Here is an 18,446-nt window from a genome sequence, read left to right on the forward strand (position 1 = left end):
CTATAACCAACTCATTATATTGCATATTCGATGATGAATTTGCCTAAGGCGTTGATTTGATCTAACCGCGTTCTGCAGTTTCGTAGTTTTGTTGTCATTGTTTCAAAAATGACGATCAGTTGTTCAGCAGAAAATAAATCACCAGAGTCATCCTTTGCTTGTGGTTAATTATTGCCCCATCCAGGAGGGTTTTTGAGGAAGATTCTTTTTGTGATCCAGCGGCTGAATCTTTTGGATTGCTGCGAGGAAGTGGCGGCAAATTCGGAATATCCCTCTTCGGTGGGAGCCGTGGGAAATTAACTTCATCCTTCTGTGGAACATTCCTGCGCGTTGATTGTTTGCGGGACGCCTGTTGTCGAATTTTTGTGAACTCAGCACGTTTGGGACACGATTTGCTAGTAGTTGGATGTTAACAACGCTGGTTAGTTTACACGCGTTAAATACGACAACGGTTGAACTACAGGTAGAGACCTGTTGGCAGCAGCCGTTAAAACGTATAGTCGTGCTGCATAAGAGAGCCCTAGTGCTGGGCCAAGCTGGTGAAGGAAACAACAAAGGGCGTTTCCCAAGCTCTACCCAGGCCACAATACACAGCCACAAGTGCTGAGCAAGAGAGTGCAAAGGCACATCGAAGAAGGAGAGTGCAAAGGCACACCGGTGCGAAGGCACTTCGGTGCAGAAGCATATCGGTGCGGAGCACAAGGAAGAAGGAGACAAGACAACTCGGTCTTTCCACTGCCATACAACACGCAGGTATACACCGGTGACCTGCGCTGGTTGCAGCTGGCGAAGACAAAAGTAAATCGGAAATCGAGTGGTGCTGGATGTCAGGTAGCAGTAGCATCACATCCAACAATCAGCATCCAACAAGAACATCTAGAGCAACGAGAATCTACACGGCAGTGCAACGGAGATAGACAACAATTTCAAGGTAGAAGTTTTTTCTTTTCCTTTTGATTGAGTACTGTGTAGTGTTGGTTTCATTTTTTATTTAAAGTTTGATTAAAAATTTTAATGTGATGGATGAATCCATGGACGTAAATCCTAGCATGAATCCTATACCCCCACGAACGAAAAAATATCAGGAGAGCTCTTCTGGGCCTTGGATAGTCTTTTTTAGACGTATATCAAAGCCATTAAACATTTTACAAATTAATAAAGGTTTGACATCACGATACTCTTCAATCAAAGAGATCATAAAAGTAAATAACGATAAAATTCGTGTTGTGGTAAATAATTTGAAACACGCGAATGATATTGTCTCTTCGGAACATTTCATTAAAGAGTATAAAGTTTACATACCCTCCAAAGATGTCGAAATTGACGGTGTTGTTACCGAAGCGAGTCTTTCGGTAGATGATTTACTCAAGCATGGTGTTGGTCGTTTCAAGAACTCTATGCTTGAGGGTGTGAAAATACTGGAGTGCAAACAACTGTACTCAGTAGTTCATGAAGAGGGAAAGAAAGTTTATCGCCCATCAGACTCGTTTCGAGTGACATTTGCCGGGTCTGCGTTGCCGTCCCATGTCTATGTCGATAAAATTCGCCTCCCTGTTCGGCTTTTTGTTCCAAATGTAATGAATTGTACGAACTGCAAAAAATTCGGCCACACAGCTACTTACTGTAGTAATAAACCAAAATGTATTAAGTGTGAAGGGCCTCATAAAGATAATGATTGCAACAAGGAAATTGAAAAATGTATTTATTGTGGAGAAAGTCCTCATGAGGATATTTCAGTATGCACTGCATTTAAAGTACACAAAGACAAAATTAAGCTTTCTTTAAAAGCACGGTCTAAGCGCACATATGCAGAAATGCTTAAAACGGTCATTGATGTCCCCCCTTTGGAAACCGAAAACGGGTTTTCAAATCTAGAGGAACCAGAGGACTCTGACTCAGACGAAAATAGTGAAGGTTATTCGTTTATCACTACCCAAGGGTCAGTTAAGAGAAAGAAGTCTTCTTCCAAATTACCAAAAAAGACACCTAAAATTTCATCTTTAAAAAAAGATCCCCGTGTTAAACAAAAAAAGTCAAAACCAAAGACTGTGCCTCCTGGTTTGTCAAATTCACAAACCAATCCAGGATCTAGCACAGAAAAAGGTAATAATCCTGTGGGCTCTATTTCACAGCCACCAACAGGATTACTGAAGTTTTCGGAAATTGTTGAATGGATTTTCTCAGCATTCAATATATCTGAACCCTTAAAGACCCTCATAATGGCATTCCTTCCAATAGCTAGAAATTTTTTGAAGCAGTTATCAGCTCAATGGCCAATTGTCTCAGGTTTTGTATCTTTTGATGGATAATTTATCACCCGCCGCAAATGATACAATCACTGTCCTGCAGTGGAATTGTCGAAGCATCATGCCAAAACTTGATTCATTTAAAATTTTATTGCATAGTCAAAAATGTGATGTATTTGCTTTATGCGAAACATGGCTTACATCAAACATAGCTTTAAATTTTAATGATTTTAACATTATACGTCTCGATAGAGACTCTCCGTATGGTGGAGTGCTTTTGGGAATTAAGAAATGCTGTTCCTTTTATAGATTAAACATCCCTTCAACTTCTAGTATAGAAGTTGTTGCTTGCCAAATAAACATTAAAGGCAAAGATATTTGCATAGCTTCGGTTTATATTCCTCCAAAAGCACAAGTTGGACAGCGACAGCTTAATGAAATGGTTGAAGCCCTTCCTGCTTCACGATTGATTCTGGGGGATTTAAATTCGCACGGTATTATGTGGGGTTCCGTTTACAATGATAGCAGATCATCTTTAATACAAAACATTTGTGACAATTTTAGCATGACGGTATTAAATATGGGTAGCATGACACGGATCCCAAGACCTCCTGCACGCCCAAGTGCATTAGATCTATCTCTTTGCTCAACATCAATTCGACTAGATTGCACCTGGAAAATATTGCCTGATTTACACGGTAGCGATCATTTACCAATCATCATCTCAATTAGCTGTAACAAATGTATTGCTAATTCAGCTAGTATTCCATATGATTTGACAAAAAATGTCGACTGGGTTAAATACCAAAGTAGAATCTCTAGTATTTTGAATTCAATGGAAGAGCTCCCTCCACTTGAAGAATATGACTTCCTCATTTGTTCGATTCTGGAGGCAGCAGAACAATCCCAAACTAAACGCTTTCCTGGGCCAACGACTAACAGAAGGCCTCCCAACCCCTGGTGGGACAAAGAGTGCTCAGAGGCTAAACTCGCAAAACAAAATGCTTGCAAGACGTTTCTAAAACGGGGAGGAGGAACTCCTCAGAATTTTGAAAAACTTATGGCTTTAGAAACCAAGTACAAGAGCATACTTCGAGCCAAAAAATGTAGCTATTGGAGACATTTTGTCGAAGGTTTGTCAAGAGAAACCTCAATGAGCACTCTTTGGAACACGGCCAGACGAATGAGGAATCGTAACGTGGGCAATGAGAGTGATGAATACTCGAACCGATGGATATTTGACTTTGCTAGGAAAGTTTGCCCAGATTCTGTTCCTACGCAGAGCATTATAAGGGAATCTCCTCCAAATAATGGTTTTATTAATAACCCATTTTCAATGATGGAATTTTCTATAGCACTCTTGTCTTGTAACAATAACGCTCCTGGGTAGGACAGAATTAAATTCAACTTGGTGAAGAATCTGCCCGACCTCGCAAAAAGACGTTTGTTGGAATTGTTCAACAAGTTTCTTGAGCAAAATATTGTTCCACCTGACTGGAGACAAGTGAAAGTTATCGCCATTCAAAAGCCGGGGAAACCAGCTTCCAATCACAACTCATATAGACCCATTGCGATGTTGTCCTGCATCAGAAAATTGTTCGAAAAAATTATTCTACGACGTCTCGACACTTGGGTCGAGACGAACGGTTTGTTGTCAGATACTCAGTTTGGCTTCCGTAGAAATAAAGGGACGAATGATTGCCTTGCATTACTTTCGTCTGACATCCAAATTGCCTTCGCTCAAAAGCAACAAATGGCATCTGTATTTTTAGACATTAAAGGAGCATTTGATTCAGTTTCCATTGATGTTCTTTCAGACAAGCTCCACCAACATGGACTCCCAGCGGTTATAAATAATTATTTGCACAACCTTTTGTCAGAGAAACGCATGCATTTTTCATATGGCGATTTGACAACATTCAGAATTAGCTACATGGGTCTACCGCAAGGCTCATGCCTCAGTCCGCTCCTTTATAATTTTTACGTGAATGACATTGACAGCTGTCTTGTAACCCCATGTACACTAAGACAATTGGCAGATGATGGCGTGGTTTCAGTTACTGGACCCAAAGCTATTGATCTGCATAAACCATTGCAAGATACCTTAGATAACTTGTCCGTTTGGGCTGTTCATCTTGGTATCGAATTCTCTGCGGAGAAAACAGAGTTAGTCGTCTTTTCAAGAAAGCATGATCCCGCGCAGCTTCAGCTCCATATGATGGGAAGAATGATCCAACAGGTTTTAACTTTTAAATACCTCGGGGTGTGGTTCGATTCCAAATGCAAGTGGGGAGGACACATTAGGTATCTGATAACGAAATGCCAACAAAGAGTAAATTTTCTTCGAACAATAACAGGATCTTGGTGGGGTGCTCATCCGCAAGATCTAATAAAATTGTATCAAACAATACTTTCAGTGATGGAATATGGATGCGTTTGTTTTCGTTCCGCTGCAAACTCTCATATTATCAAACTTGAGCGAATTCAGTACCGTTGTTTGCGAATTGCCTTAGGCTGCATGCATTCGACACATACAATGAGTCTTGAAGTTCTGGCGGGAGTTCTTCCATTAAAAGATCGATTTTGGGAGCTTTCATCACGCCTGCTAATAAGATGTGAGGTGCTGAATCCCATGGTAATTAATAATTTCGAACGACTAGTCGAGCTTCGATCTCAAACAAAATTCATGACAGTATATTTTAACCATATGTCACAGGAAATCAACCCTTCAAGATATATTCCTATCCGTGTCAGCCTCCTAAATGTCCCTGACTCAACTTTATTTTTCGACACATCCATGCAGCGCGAAGTGCGTGGAATTCCGGAACACCTACGCTCGATGGAATTCCCAAAAATATTTACAAGTAAGTTCAGGCATATTGACTCTGAGAAAATATTTTACACGGACGGATCACTAATTGAAGAGGCTACTGGGTTTGGTATATTCAACAATAATGTTTCGGTCTCATTTAAGCTTCAAGAACCTGCATCTGTTTATACAGCAGAGTTAGCAACAGTTCATTATAGTTTGAGTGTAATCGTCACATTATCTCCAAACCATTTTTTCCTCTTCACAGATAGTCTGAGTTCAATTGAAGCTATTCGCTCAAACATGACTGGCAAGACTGAACCGTTTTTCCTGGGCAAAATAAAACAGTGCCTGAACGACATATTGAACAATAATTATCTAATCACTATAGTCTGGGTCCCGGCTCATTGCTCCATTCCTGGCAATGAAAGAGCCGATATTTTAGCCAAACGTGGTGCTATTGAGGGTGAAATTTATGAGCGACCGATTGCTTTCAACGAATTCTTTAGCTCGTCTCGCCAAAGAACACTTGCCAGCTGGCAAGCTTCTTGGGATAGAGATGATCTGGGTCGGTGGATGCACTCAATTATTCCGAATATATCGACAAAGGCATGGTTCAGGGGACTGGATATGAGTAGGGATTTCATTCGTGTGATATCCAGACTCATGTCCAATCACTACACGTTAGATGCACATCTCCTTCGAATTGGGCTCTCCGAGACTAATCATTGTGCTTGCGGAGAAGGTTATCGGGATATTGATCATGTCGTTTGGACATGCGTGGAGTATCGTGATGTCAGATCTCAACTAATAAATTCTTTGCGTACCCAAGGTAGACTATCCAATATCCCAGTTAGAGACATTCTTGCTTGTCGTGACCTTTCATACATGAAACTTATTTATCATTTCATAAAGAAAATTGGAGTTTAAATTTAATAAAGGCCCCTTTTAAGACTTAACTCTGATCCCAGCTGCGTCCATGAGTTCAACCAATAGCTAAATTAGAATAAAAATTATGTAATGATACAAACAAACTCGAAACAGTTTATGAAATTATCAACAAAATGTCAAAAAAACAACTTATTTTATAATTTATAGAAGGTAATCGTTTGGTTCAAATAATATTTCCGAGTAGATTTCATAATTAATGACGAGTTACCTAAGATGATATTTAAGCTATAAGAGAATATGTTTTAATAAATTCAAAACGTTGTGACTATGTTAGAATTAAATTAGGATAAGAATATTATGTAAAAGTGATGCTACGGCGAAGAAAAACTTATGTAAACTGCCTTAAGAAATAAAAGTATTTATGAAAAAAAAAAATCCCAAATAACGTAAATTTTTTTTACGAACTACCTCTTTTTACGAACCCCCGTTTAGTTCGTAAATGGAGGTTTCGGTGTACTGTAAAACTTCATTAAAATCAATTGAAATCGAATCTGTGCACTGACGATCACTCTACTGCAGTAAACTTCACATTCTAACACACAACCTTCGCTGTCGCACCGAATTGGGCATCATCGCGCCCTTTATTCATTTCTCTTTCTACCGAAGCTCAGTTTACCCACCGTCACTTTATCTGTTGAAGTAACAAAATATCTCTTACAATTGAATGAGAGAGCGGCCTTTAAGTGAGGTTCATCCAAACATTCGAATTGGTTCAAGATAATGGATGAAAGGTGAATCAGTCAAGATAACTGAAATATCAATTACAAAATGAACATAAATTAATTGTTTATTTCTGTCAATTTTTATTTTTAATATTTCAAAACACCTCTCAGTACATTTCAAACAGTCTAAATTATCGATTTTAACTTGAAGGTGATAATTGAGAACTCAAATTAGAACCACCACCCTCTGTTTATTATTATGGTTGGAGAGAGTTTTGGTTATCGAGTTGATGTTTATGCATATTGATTCGCACTTGCTCACTACCCACAGTGAAGACAAGGAAGACAATGAAACAGGTGGACTATTTGGCACTACAAACTGAACAAGCCAAACTTCAAGTGACTTAGAAAGATCATTCAATTGACGATGAATTCCGAAATTTAACGTGGACAGGCTTTACAAAAGTTGGAACGCCGTTGTAACATCGTTGGAGCATTTGCTCTTCAAGGAGAATACATTAATGAAAAGAATGGAAATCTCGAAAAAAATAGTGTTTTTTTTTTTTTTTTTTTTTTTAAATAACTATTTATTGGAATATGAGTTAAAATTAAATTATTAAGATTTAAATTGGGTGTTCAGCCACAAGTGGTGACTTTTCAGCCCTGTTATATATATGATTTGGTTATTACCATGAAGACATCATTTGCTTCCGCAATTCTGAGATTTTTGTGTAGGGAAAATTCTAAACCTACTTGTATTGTGTAATGGGGAAAAGGAACTTATATACTAACTTACTAACTAATACAGAGAGCGAATCGATTCAATTGAAGATTGCATCGAATTTTGTCGGAATTTGCTTATAATATTATGTGACATTACATCTAATGGTTCTATATTTGTGAGTCTGTGTAACTCATTTGTACTAAACCAGGGAGGACGCTTCAGAATCATTTTCAGAATTTTATTCTGAATCCTTTGAAGCGTTTTCTTCCTGGTGGAACAACAGCTTGACCAAATTGGTACCGCATAAAGCATGGCTGGTCTGAAAATTTGTTTATAAATTAACAATTTGTTTTTTAGACAGAGCTTAGAATTTCTGTTTATAAGAGGATATAAACATTTAATATATTTATTACACTTTGCCTGGATTCCTTCAATGTGATCCTTGAAAGTGAGCTTTTTGTCATACGTTAAACCTAAGTATTTAGCTTGATCAGACCATGTCAATTCCAAGCCATCCAATTTGAGAATGTGATTATTGTTTGGTTTAAGAAAAGAAGCTCTTGGCTTGTGAGGAAAGATAATTAATTGCGTTTTTGCTGCATTTGGTTTAATTTTCCATTTTGACAGATAATCACTGAAAATATTTAAACTTCTTTGTAGGCGACTGCAGATTACTCTTAGATTTCTACCTGTGGCTAACAGACTTGTGTCGTCACAGAATAGCGATTTCTGACAACCAACGGGTAGATTTGGAAGATCAGAAGTGAAAATATTATACAAGATTGGAGCTACACTCGAACCCTGCGGAACACCGGCTCGTACGGGTAGCAATTCAGATTTACAATTCTGATAGCTAACCTGAAGAGTACGATCAGTTAAATAATTTTGAATCATTTTGATCAAATAAATAGGAAACTGGAAATCAGACATTTTTGCTATTAAACCTTTGTGCCAAACACTGTCGAATGCTTTTTCTATGTCTAGAAGAGCAGAATCAAGAATCAGAACAAATTGGCTCAAATGGCACGTCCCCCGATTTTATCATGTTCGTTACTCTGACAAGTTGATGAGTAGTTGAATGTTCATAACGAAATCCAAACTGCTCTGGTAAAAAAATTGAATTCTCATTTATATGAGTCATCATTCTTAACAAGATAATTTTTTCAAAAAGTTTACTGATAGAAGAAAGTAAGCTAATTGGGCGATAACTTGATGTTTCTGCTGGGTTTTTATCAGGTTTTAGGATAGGAATTACTTTAGCGTTTTTCCATCTTTTTGGGAAGTAAGCTAATGAAAAACACTTGTTGAAAATTTTAACCAGGAGTCTCAAGGCAACATCGGGAAGATTTTTAATAAGAATATTAAAAATTCCATCATTACCAGGAGCCTTCATGTTTTTGAGTTTCCTAATAATTGATTTAATTTCATCAAAATTCGTCTCAATAATGTCATCGTGTGATAACACTTGGGTTGAAATATGATCATACTTCAGTGAGACTTCATTTTCAATAGGACTCACAACGTTTAAATTAAAATTGTGGACACTCTCGAACTGCTGAGCTAGCTTTTGAGCTTTTTCACCATTTGTAAGAAGTATTTGATTTCCTTCCTTGAGAGCAGGAATTGGTTTCTGAGGTTTCTTAAGAACCTTAGAAAGTTTCCAGAAAGGTTTAGAATATGGTTTAATTTGTTCAACTTCTTTAGCGAAATTTTCATTTCGCAAAAGAGTAAATCTATGTTTAATTTCTTTTTGTAAATCCTTAACTATGTTTTTCATAGCAGGATCACGAGAACGTTGATATTGTCGTCGACGAACATTCTTCAACCGAATGAGCAGTTGAAGATTGTCATCGATGATAGGAGAATTTAATTTAGTTTGAGCTTTGGGAACTGAAAGATTTCTAGCTTCGATAATATAATGATTCAAATTATCAATTGCTGTGTCGATGTCCGCAGAATTTTCTAAAATAGTTTCATGATCCACATGATTTTCAATGTGAGATCTGTAATCCAACCAATTAGCTCTATGATAGTTGAAAATAGAACTAATTGGATTAATTATAGCTTCGTTGGAAAGTCTGAATGTTACAGGAAGATGATCTGAGTCAAAATCAGCATGAGTAATCGGTTCACTACAAATGTGACTTTGATCTGTTAGAACCAGATCAATTGTAGACGGGTTTTTCACGGAAGAGAAACAAGTAGGATTACTGGGATGAAGAACTGTAAAGTAACCAGCTGAGAGTTGATTATGAAGTATTTTATCATTACTGTTATTTTGCCTACAATTCCACTGGACATGCTTAGCATTTAAGTCCCCTATTACGAAAAATTTCGATCGATATCTTGTAAGTTTTTGCAAATCGCCTTTAAAGAAATTTAATTGTTCGCCGGTGCATTGGAATGGCAAATATGCTCCAGCGATGAAATAAATTCCATGAATGGTTTCAACTTCGATTCCCAAGCTTTCAATAACTTTAGTATTGAAAGAAGGTAAAATTCGATGTTTAATTTGCCGTTGGACAAAAATGGCAACTCCACCACCAATTCCAGTAAACCTGTCAAATCGATGAACCACATAATGTGGATTACTTTTCAATTTTACATTTGGTTTAAGAAAAGTTTCTGTCACAATGGCAATATGAATTTTGTGAACTTTGAGAAAATTATAAAATTCATCTTCACTCGATTTCAAAGATCGAGCATTCCAATTTAAAATATTCAAATAATTATTTAACATCACTGTTAAATTTTAAATTCATTATAATATTATTTGCAAATTTCCATCCGATTTGAAATGCTTCAAAAAGTGATGAAGTCGAATTCATTTGGATGATCATTTGAAAAAGTTGATCTTGTAGGTAGATCATTTTATTTTCAGTTATATCGCCTAAATCGACTTCATTTAAAGAAGCGAATGGCATTGAAGGAATATTTGTAGGTAGACTGCCATTAGAAGAAGATGATTTGGCCGGTCTACCTATTAATAAATTGTTTTCGTTAGAAGAAGAACTGCAAGGCGGTCCTGTGTTTTGATTATTTACATTAGAAGAAATAGGAGATAGATTTCTACCTAATATACCAGCATAACTGACATTAGAAGAAGATGATGACGAGGTCGATCTACCTGTCAATAAATTGTTTTCGTTAGAAGACGAATTGGCAGGTGCCTTAGAAGAATTTTCAGGTATGTTCTGTAAATTTAAGGTCGTTGATTTGACTTGTTGTCTAAGCGAACGAGCGTTTAAAATTTTTTCCCTGACAGGACATTTCAAATAATTGGATTTATGATTTCCATTGCAATTTGAACATGAAAATTTATCAGTGGTTTCATTCATTGGACAAACGTCTTTCGAATGCGATTTACCACAATTCAAACACCGTATATCCATATGACAATTTTTGGTTCCATGGCCGAAGCCTTGGCAACGACGACATTGCGTTAAGTTTGCAATACGATTATGCCGTTTATAATGTTCCCAATGAATTTTAATGTGGGAAATGAAACGTACTTTTTCTAAAGTTTTCAAATTGTTTACATCACTTCGATTGAAGTGTATTAGGTAAAGTTCATGGGAAATTCCAGAGCGTGGTTTAGAAGTACCATTCGCTCTTTTTTTCATAAGTATTACTTGGGAAGGGGCAAAACCAAGCAATTCTTTTATTTCATTTTTAATTTCATCAATACTTTGATCATTTGATAATCCTTTCAAGACAGCCTTGAAGGGTCTGTCTGATTTTATATCATATGAATAAAATTTATGAAGTTTTTCGGACAAATATCGAATAAGACGTTCGTAATCTTCCAATCCATCCACCAAGACTCGACATTCTCCTCTTCGTCCGATTTGAAATGAGACTTTTACTTCCGGGAGAAAAGTAGAAAGCTCAGTACGGAATGCTTTGAAGTCGGAAATCATCACCGTCACTGGTGGCATAGATTGATGTTTCTTCCCAGAACGACAAGCGTCCATTTTGGGAATTTTTGAAGAATTTTCTTCTATGTCGCTACAATCGGATTCAGGAAGAATCTCGTAAATATTGTTAGACGGCATAGGATCAACGGAAGGGAAATCCGTCCGTTGTCTTTTATTTTTACATTCAGATTCTATAAGATCGTGAATGTTATTAGAAAAATGTTGAATAACGGATTGTGATTTATTCCGTATTGAATTATTTTTAGCCTTAGGCTTGTTGCCTTTCCGGTTGGACGCAGGCATTTTTGAAATTAATGAAATTTTAAATTAAATTAACTAGGCTAAATTAGTCTTCGATTAGACTCCTAGCTAGCCTTAAAAAAGGCTGATTAATTTCTTAGTCACTCTAATATCACTCTTTGTATCACTTAGTCACTCTAATATCACTCTTTGTATCACTTAGTCACTTAGTTAGTGATTCAGGTAGCCTTGAAAAAGACTGAAGCCTTGAATCAATGAAACTCTAGGTAGCCAGAAAAAAATTCCAGGAGCCAAGAGCTATACGCGTGCGGTGCGAACGACTGTTCAACACCGACTGTTAAAAAAAAAAATAGTGTTGTTTTCTTTGTCAGACCGGAGACTTTTTGACTGACGTTTTACTTTGCAGAGGGCGCCAATCTGATTTATTTATTTATTGTCTTCGATTCGAGTAGAAAATATTGCACAGACTTATGAATATCTATCTAGCCTAATAACAACTTAAAAATATTTTGGATTTAAATGTGCCTTTGTTCATAGTAAAATCAAACAGTTGATGAGAGCACAGCGATCTTCGTAAAGTGGTATCTGAAGCCGATTTAGTCAAGGAAGTCTTCGAAGCGCGAATCGGACAAAACATTTCTGCATTCGTTCGATCCGATCGAGTGCGAACGTTGTGGTATGAAGCCCAGATTACAACAGTTCGGTGAAGCGTAACTTACGGTCGAAAATTACGCCTAAATGTTTTACAGAAGAAACTCGTTTGACTGGAATCGTCATCATTGAGTGTTCGAATAAAGTTGGAGACTGAGCTCATGAAAATGTTATGGTATTACATTTAAAGAGTGTATCGAAGATAAGCTATCCACATACATTTGTGTTATACGCATGTACCTGTGATGATTTTTTATGCTCAGATCACAGCATGCTGTGCGTTTGGCTGTCAGCTTTCGTTTGTTTACTTGTTTGTGCGGTTGAAAATCTGCGTTTTCAAAATGTCGCGTATTGAAAAGGAAGTCAAAATTAAGATTCTGGACACATGGCTAAGTGAGAAGGGTATTACTATGCAAAAATTAGCGAAGCGGTTTGGAATTCATCATGCCAGTGTTAAAACCATCATTATTAAGATTGGGGAACACTATTCTTTGGATGAACTACCACAAAGAGGCAGAAAACCTGGTTCTTCCAACCCGAAACTGGACCAGAAAGTGGTATCTCTAATCATGAAGAAGAAATCAATGTCAATACGTGATTTGGCCAAAAAAGCAGGAACGAGTGTCGGAATAATCCAGCTTATCAAAAGGCGAAATCACCTGAAGACCTACAAGAAGCAGAAAATTTCGAAACAAAGTGTAGAACAGAAGATGCGAACAGCAACAAGGACCCGGAAATTGTATTCGCGTCTTTTTCAGTGTCCGGATGCATGTATTTTGATGGACGATGAGACTTGTGTAAAGGAGGACTCAAAAACCCTTCTGGGTCCACAATACTTTACTGTCGTCGTTGGGGAGGATGTGAGCGATTCGGACAGGTCGATTCAAGTGAAGAAATTCGGTCGAAAGGTACTGGTATGGCAAGCAATATGTTCCCGTGGTTTGAAGTCAACCATTTTTTACACTACTGGAACTATAAATGCAGAAATCTATCGATCTGGGTGTCTCCAGAAGAGATTGCTGCCTTTATATAAAAAGCATAGTACACCTTCAATGTTTTGGCCGGATTTAGCGTCAGCTCACTATGCCAAAACCACTTTCAATTGGCTTGCGGAAAAGGGTATACATTTTGTTGAGAAAAATATCAATTCACCAAATTGCACTCAGCTTCGACCCATCGAACGTTACTGGGCAATCGTGAAGAGGGTCTTCAAGAAGACTGGCAAGGCAGCTGGGAACATGCAGGAGTTCAAAAAAATTTGGGATCAAGCGTCCAAAAAATGCGATGCAACACTTGTCGGAACTTGATGAAGAGCGTTCGATCAAAACTTCGAAAATTCATGAAGGAATAACTTAAATTTCATCCGGTTTTCATTATGCTCAAGTTTAACCTCGTACAATAAAGGATCAATTTTTAGTTTGAATAAAATATTGCTTTTTATCACAATTTGAAAGAAAAATGTGTGGATAGCTTATTTTTAATACACTCCTTATTAACATTAACACTCATGCCGTTCCTATCACACCAATCTATGACACATTCAATATCCATTTGTAGCGCACAACAATTTACAAGGCTTGTGATGATCCGAAAATTTTTAGATCGTCGGCATATATTACTTTAAGCGACGACAGTTCATTGCAAAGATCATTCACAAATAGTACAAACAGAAGTGGTCCGAGATGATTTCCTTGGGTACAGTTCCGACTCGAACTGAGGCACTACGATCTTTAATATACAAAAGAATCCAATTTGATATTCAATCAGGGAATCCAGTTCGTCTCAATTTATCGTCAGCGAGTCCATGAGGGACACAATCGAAAGCTTTAGAAAAATCTAAACATTAACTTGTTGTCGTTTTTTTTCAAGATTGTGAATCAGAGTAGAAGTTGATCGCTTTTTGACAAGCAGTAGTTGATCGCTTTTTGACAAAGCCATGCTGATCGATGGTGAGGATGTGCTTTACTGACGGGTGAATAATATCCAACAGCAACTCGAAAATTTTTGGGAGGCAGCTAAGGATCGAAATGCCTGTGTAGTTCGTGACATCATGTACGTTTCCGGATTTATGAACTGGTACTATTACAGAAGGTCCCTGGTCTGGAGTTTTCTGTCAGCAAGACCCGCCTGTATGTTCCAGTACGTACTTTTTGGAATTTTTTTTTCCAAAAAATGAGCTGGAACTGGTGATCTGTGAGTGCGCCAAATTCTGCAAGCCGTATATAACGAATAGCTAAATATATGAAGCAGAATGACTCCAGAAGCGCCTTCTGCCTTTCCTTTGGTCTCACGAGGGTGAAATATTATTTTGGCTGGATCTAGCATAACACATGGATCAATAAGTCCCGAGACTAAAGCAGAGATGGCGCTCGTAGTAAACCAGTAACCACGTCTTTCTAGAGTACTAATCTTTGCTTGAAACGGGTCAAAATTTTAAGTCGATCCGACCAGAAACAGCTGAGTTTTTTGTAGTTTGTTTAAAAAATGGAAAAAACCGAGTTTCGTGTTTTGATAAAACATTGTTTTTTAATGGGTAAAAAAACCGTGCAAGCGAAACAATGGATTGAAAAATGTTTTCCGGACTCTTGTCCATCAAAAGCAACGATTTGTCGGTGGTTCGCCGAGTTTAAACGTGGTTGTACCGACACAAATGACGCGGAACGCTCGGGTAGACCTGTGGAAGCCGTTATACCGGAAAATGTGAGTGAAGTGACAAAAATTATAAAGAAAGTAAAGTGAAGCTCCGTGAGATTGCTAAGATGACACAGATATCATATGGAAGTGTATTTACTATCCTTCATGAAAAATTGAGCATGAAAAAGGTTTTTTCCAAATGGGTGCCTGGTTCAAGACAATGCACCCTGCCACAAGTCGATGAAAACAATGGCGAAATTGAACGAATTGGGCTTTGATATGCTTCCTCACCCCCATACTCACCAGATTTAGCCCCCAGTGACTACTGGCTCTTTGCTGATCTTGAAAAAATGCTCCAGGGAAAAATATTTGGCTCAAATGAGGAGGTCATCGCTGAAACTGAAGCTTATTTTGATGCGAAAGATAATTTTTTTTATAAACATGGTATTGAAAAATTGGAAAAACGTTGGAACCATTGTATCACACTAAAAGGTGATTATGTTGATGAATAAAAAAAAATTTTGCAAAAAAATGTTGTTTCCATTTTTAGTCTCGGGACTTATTGATCCTTGTGTTAGTGCCATTAGGCGAAATCGGTAATGGTGTGGTACGAAGCCGAACTTCGACCAATAGAATAATTCTGAGTAATCATGAAAAGCAAGCTCCGAAGAACACGAAAGGTTTTTGAAAATTACAATGATTTGAAGAAATTGTAGATGGAAGTTTGATAGAAAGATGGCGCAAGTGATGTACCGGATTTGATGGTTAGTGTTAAGTCCTAGATGCAGGTATTTAGTCAAGGAGAGGAAAGAGATCATTCCCTGAGGGTTTCTAAAATAGCCGACCAGAACTGAATTTTTGGTGATCAGTTTTGTCGTAGTATATTTTCGAACACAGTCATTAATTTGATTTAAGTTTACATCTTGAAGTTTACAAGTTTACATTATGAAAAGATTGAGACAGCTGGTTACCAAAATTTTACAGTGACAGTGAAATTTAGTAGGGTGATTGTAGTAGGTAATACGGTTAAGATCCTATCTCTTAAGTAGTAATAGCCTTTATTTGGTTCCAATTTTCAACTTACTTCGCTATCCATCAGGAGAACTTAATTGAAAAATTTCGTAAGAAACAAAGTCACACACTGTTTGTTTTTCAAAACCCTAGATATTTGGCTCATTTCAGTTACTGCATTGAATTCACGTACATTTAAATAAACAATACTTCGCTTCTGGGCATTGTTTCGTCTATTAAATTGAACTGTATAAATGAATACATTTAATCTTAGGAAAATATCACACATGATTTTGAAAAGATGTTTTCTTCATATTATAAAAACATTCAGTATTTTTTTACCGGATTGTATTGCAACAACGTGAAAAATTAACCAATAAGAAAAGAAAATTTACCAATGAGACAGTGTGCTCAAAAATTAACGTCAAGTATTGAAAGTTGAAAGTTATTGTGTTACCGAGATTTATTGGTGCATTGGTGGTGACAGACAGAATGTGAAGTGTGTGTGTGTTTATATGAAATACCAAACAGTTTGGTGAAAGTAACGCAGGTGGAAAAATTATACTAGCTCTACTGGAAGCGAAATGTACACTACTGGAAAATCTGATAAAATCAATAGTTTGGCTTACCTGATGCGAGTGCTGCCCGTTGCAGCTGCCGTTGGCACAAACGCCTGTCCCAGGAACTTTCAGTTGTTCCTGTTTGTAGTCCGGCTGATATGGAAGTAACATTCGGATTTTACCCCATCGATTGAAAAATAAAGCTATAGCACCAGCCCACACTATCAACACTAACACTACGATGCCGATCTCGACGCCACGGATCTGGAAGGAATGAATGAAACGATGGCAACGGTGCTAGTAAGCTACGGTCGTACATATGTACTGTGCACTTCAATAGACTTACCGTTGGAAGTTCTCGTGATGTTGAGTTAACTGAGATGTTGCCGAATTCGTCGCTGAAGATTCCGAATCCGCTCAGCGACGGTGCTGTGTCAGCATGCGGGGAGATCGGTGGCCCGCTGTTGCCAGCGAGCGCACCGGAATCCTGCTGGTATGACGTCCTAGGTGGCTCTGTGGGACAAAAGTCATAATTTGTAGCAGTTTAATTAACCGTTTCCGAGCGGAGCAACAGATAGTAATCTCTTACCCAGCGTTCTGAATACGATCGGTCGGCTGCGGTACTTTTTTCCGCTCCAGACGGCTGCTACCGTCAGCTGGTACTGTGTGTCGGGTGAGAGTCCTCCGAGTGTGACCGCCTCCCGGTTTCCGGCCACCACTACGACAACCCTGTAACTTAAAATTAATCAATTATCTTGCATTGCCATACACTACCACGACAGAAGGCTACATGGGTGGTGACTATTTTTATAACCCGTCTGGGTGCGGAACAACACAAGGGAACGGATGCGAAATGAGAAGCTTAAACACCATTCAACAAACGGCAACAGTTGCGACTGCAGCAGGCTTTGTTCGATTTTTTTTGCTTCTACTACTGGAATGAGAAGCGCTCTGTGTAAGAGTAAGTTCAACAATTAAAGCTCAGCCCCAGGCATCGGAATCTTTCAATTTGATTAGTTAAAACGAGTGAATGGAATAATAACTAACATGCATACATTCCAGTGAGCAATGTTTGGAGCTTTGTGTTGAATTCGAGCGAATGGCTCAGTCATGCGTTTTTCACTAGCTACCGTAGCTCTGGCAGTCGAAAATCTGGTTAAATAAAATATAACTGATTATTGAACAATTCCAGAAATGTGTGACATGTGTTGTCATAAGACTTCACATACTCCGATGTAAAGGAAAATTTGCGCTAGTATTCAATATAACAAACCATTCATGTTTCACGGGTGGAGGGACAAATTCAAGGATGAATGTATAAATGTACTGGCGGTGAGATAATTCGTTTTTTGTTGTGTTGGTATTTTAGTATAACACTCGGGAACGATGTATGTAACGCATCATTCAATAAATCGATTCAAAGTCAACTTTGTGTTAAAATTCATTATTGCTTCTTGATGATAAAAAAAGTACGGGTACCTAATGTCAGAGACATAACTGGATCTTGTGTATACGAATAAAACTGACACGATTTCTTTATACTTTCGAATTCGAATTGATACTTGATCGATAGTGTGAATTGTGAAACTTTCCCCCTTTTCACTACTAGAATTTTAAACGATTTTTGACGTCGGATATCTCATTTCGGATTTGCATATTTCATTGAACGAAACTATCAAGATGCTGAACAGGATTCATTGCTGCCTTTTATGTTTAGCACAGTTCGGAACATATTTTTCGAACAATTTTCGCACAGCGAAAAGTGCACGCAGCAAATCAAATTATTTTGGATTTTCACTTAACTAATGATTTTTACCTTCGATTTGCAAAGAAGTAATCTTAATTGTTCTTTAGATATCATTTAGAGCCATTAGAACGGCTGATTTTATATAATGTTGTCCACTTTTCGTTTTCTTTCTCTCCGATGCAAACGACCAGAAGCTCTGTTGCATGATGCAATCGCTCTTGTTTGAGTTGAAACTAGCTCTGCGTTCGAACCGCAAGACATCGTCGACAGAGA

The 18,446-nt window shown here is 37.8% G+C and overlaps 1 protein-coding gene across 8 annotated transcripts in view; it reads right to left on the reverse strand.

Moving 5' to 3' along the window:
- Window positions 1–18,446, reverse strand: part of LOC131437613 (uncharacterized) — a 524,049-nt gene that overhangs the window by 255,417 nt on the left and 250,186 nt on the right. For 7 of the 8 annotated variants that reach the window (XM_058607084.1, XM_058607083.1, XM_058607082.1 and 4 more), the window contains exons 4-6: window positions 17,016–17,161; window positions 16,773–16,939; window positions 16,496–16,690 (exon numbers count right to left, since the gene is read on the reverse strand). In XM_058607084.1, coding sequence (XP_058463067.1) covers window positions 16,496–16,690; window positions 16,773–16,939; window positions 17,016–17,161 — 508 coding nt within the window. The remainder of the gene's footprint in view (window positions 1–16,495; window positions 16,691–16,772; window positions 16,940–17,015; window positions 17,162–18,446) is intronic. The other variant, XM_058607079.1, reaches the window with a different exon arrangement.

This window comes from Malaya genurostris, chromosome 3, assembly GCF_030247185.1.
Source record: "Malaya genurostris strain Urasoe2022 chromosome 3, Malgen_1.1, whole genome shotgun sequence".
NCBI classification, from domain to species: Eukaryota; Metazoa; Arthropoda; class Insecta; order Diptera; family Culicidae; genus Malaya; species Malaya genurostris.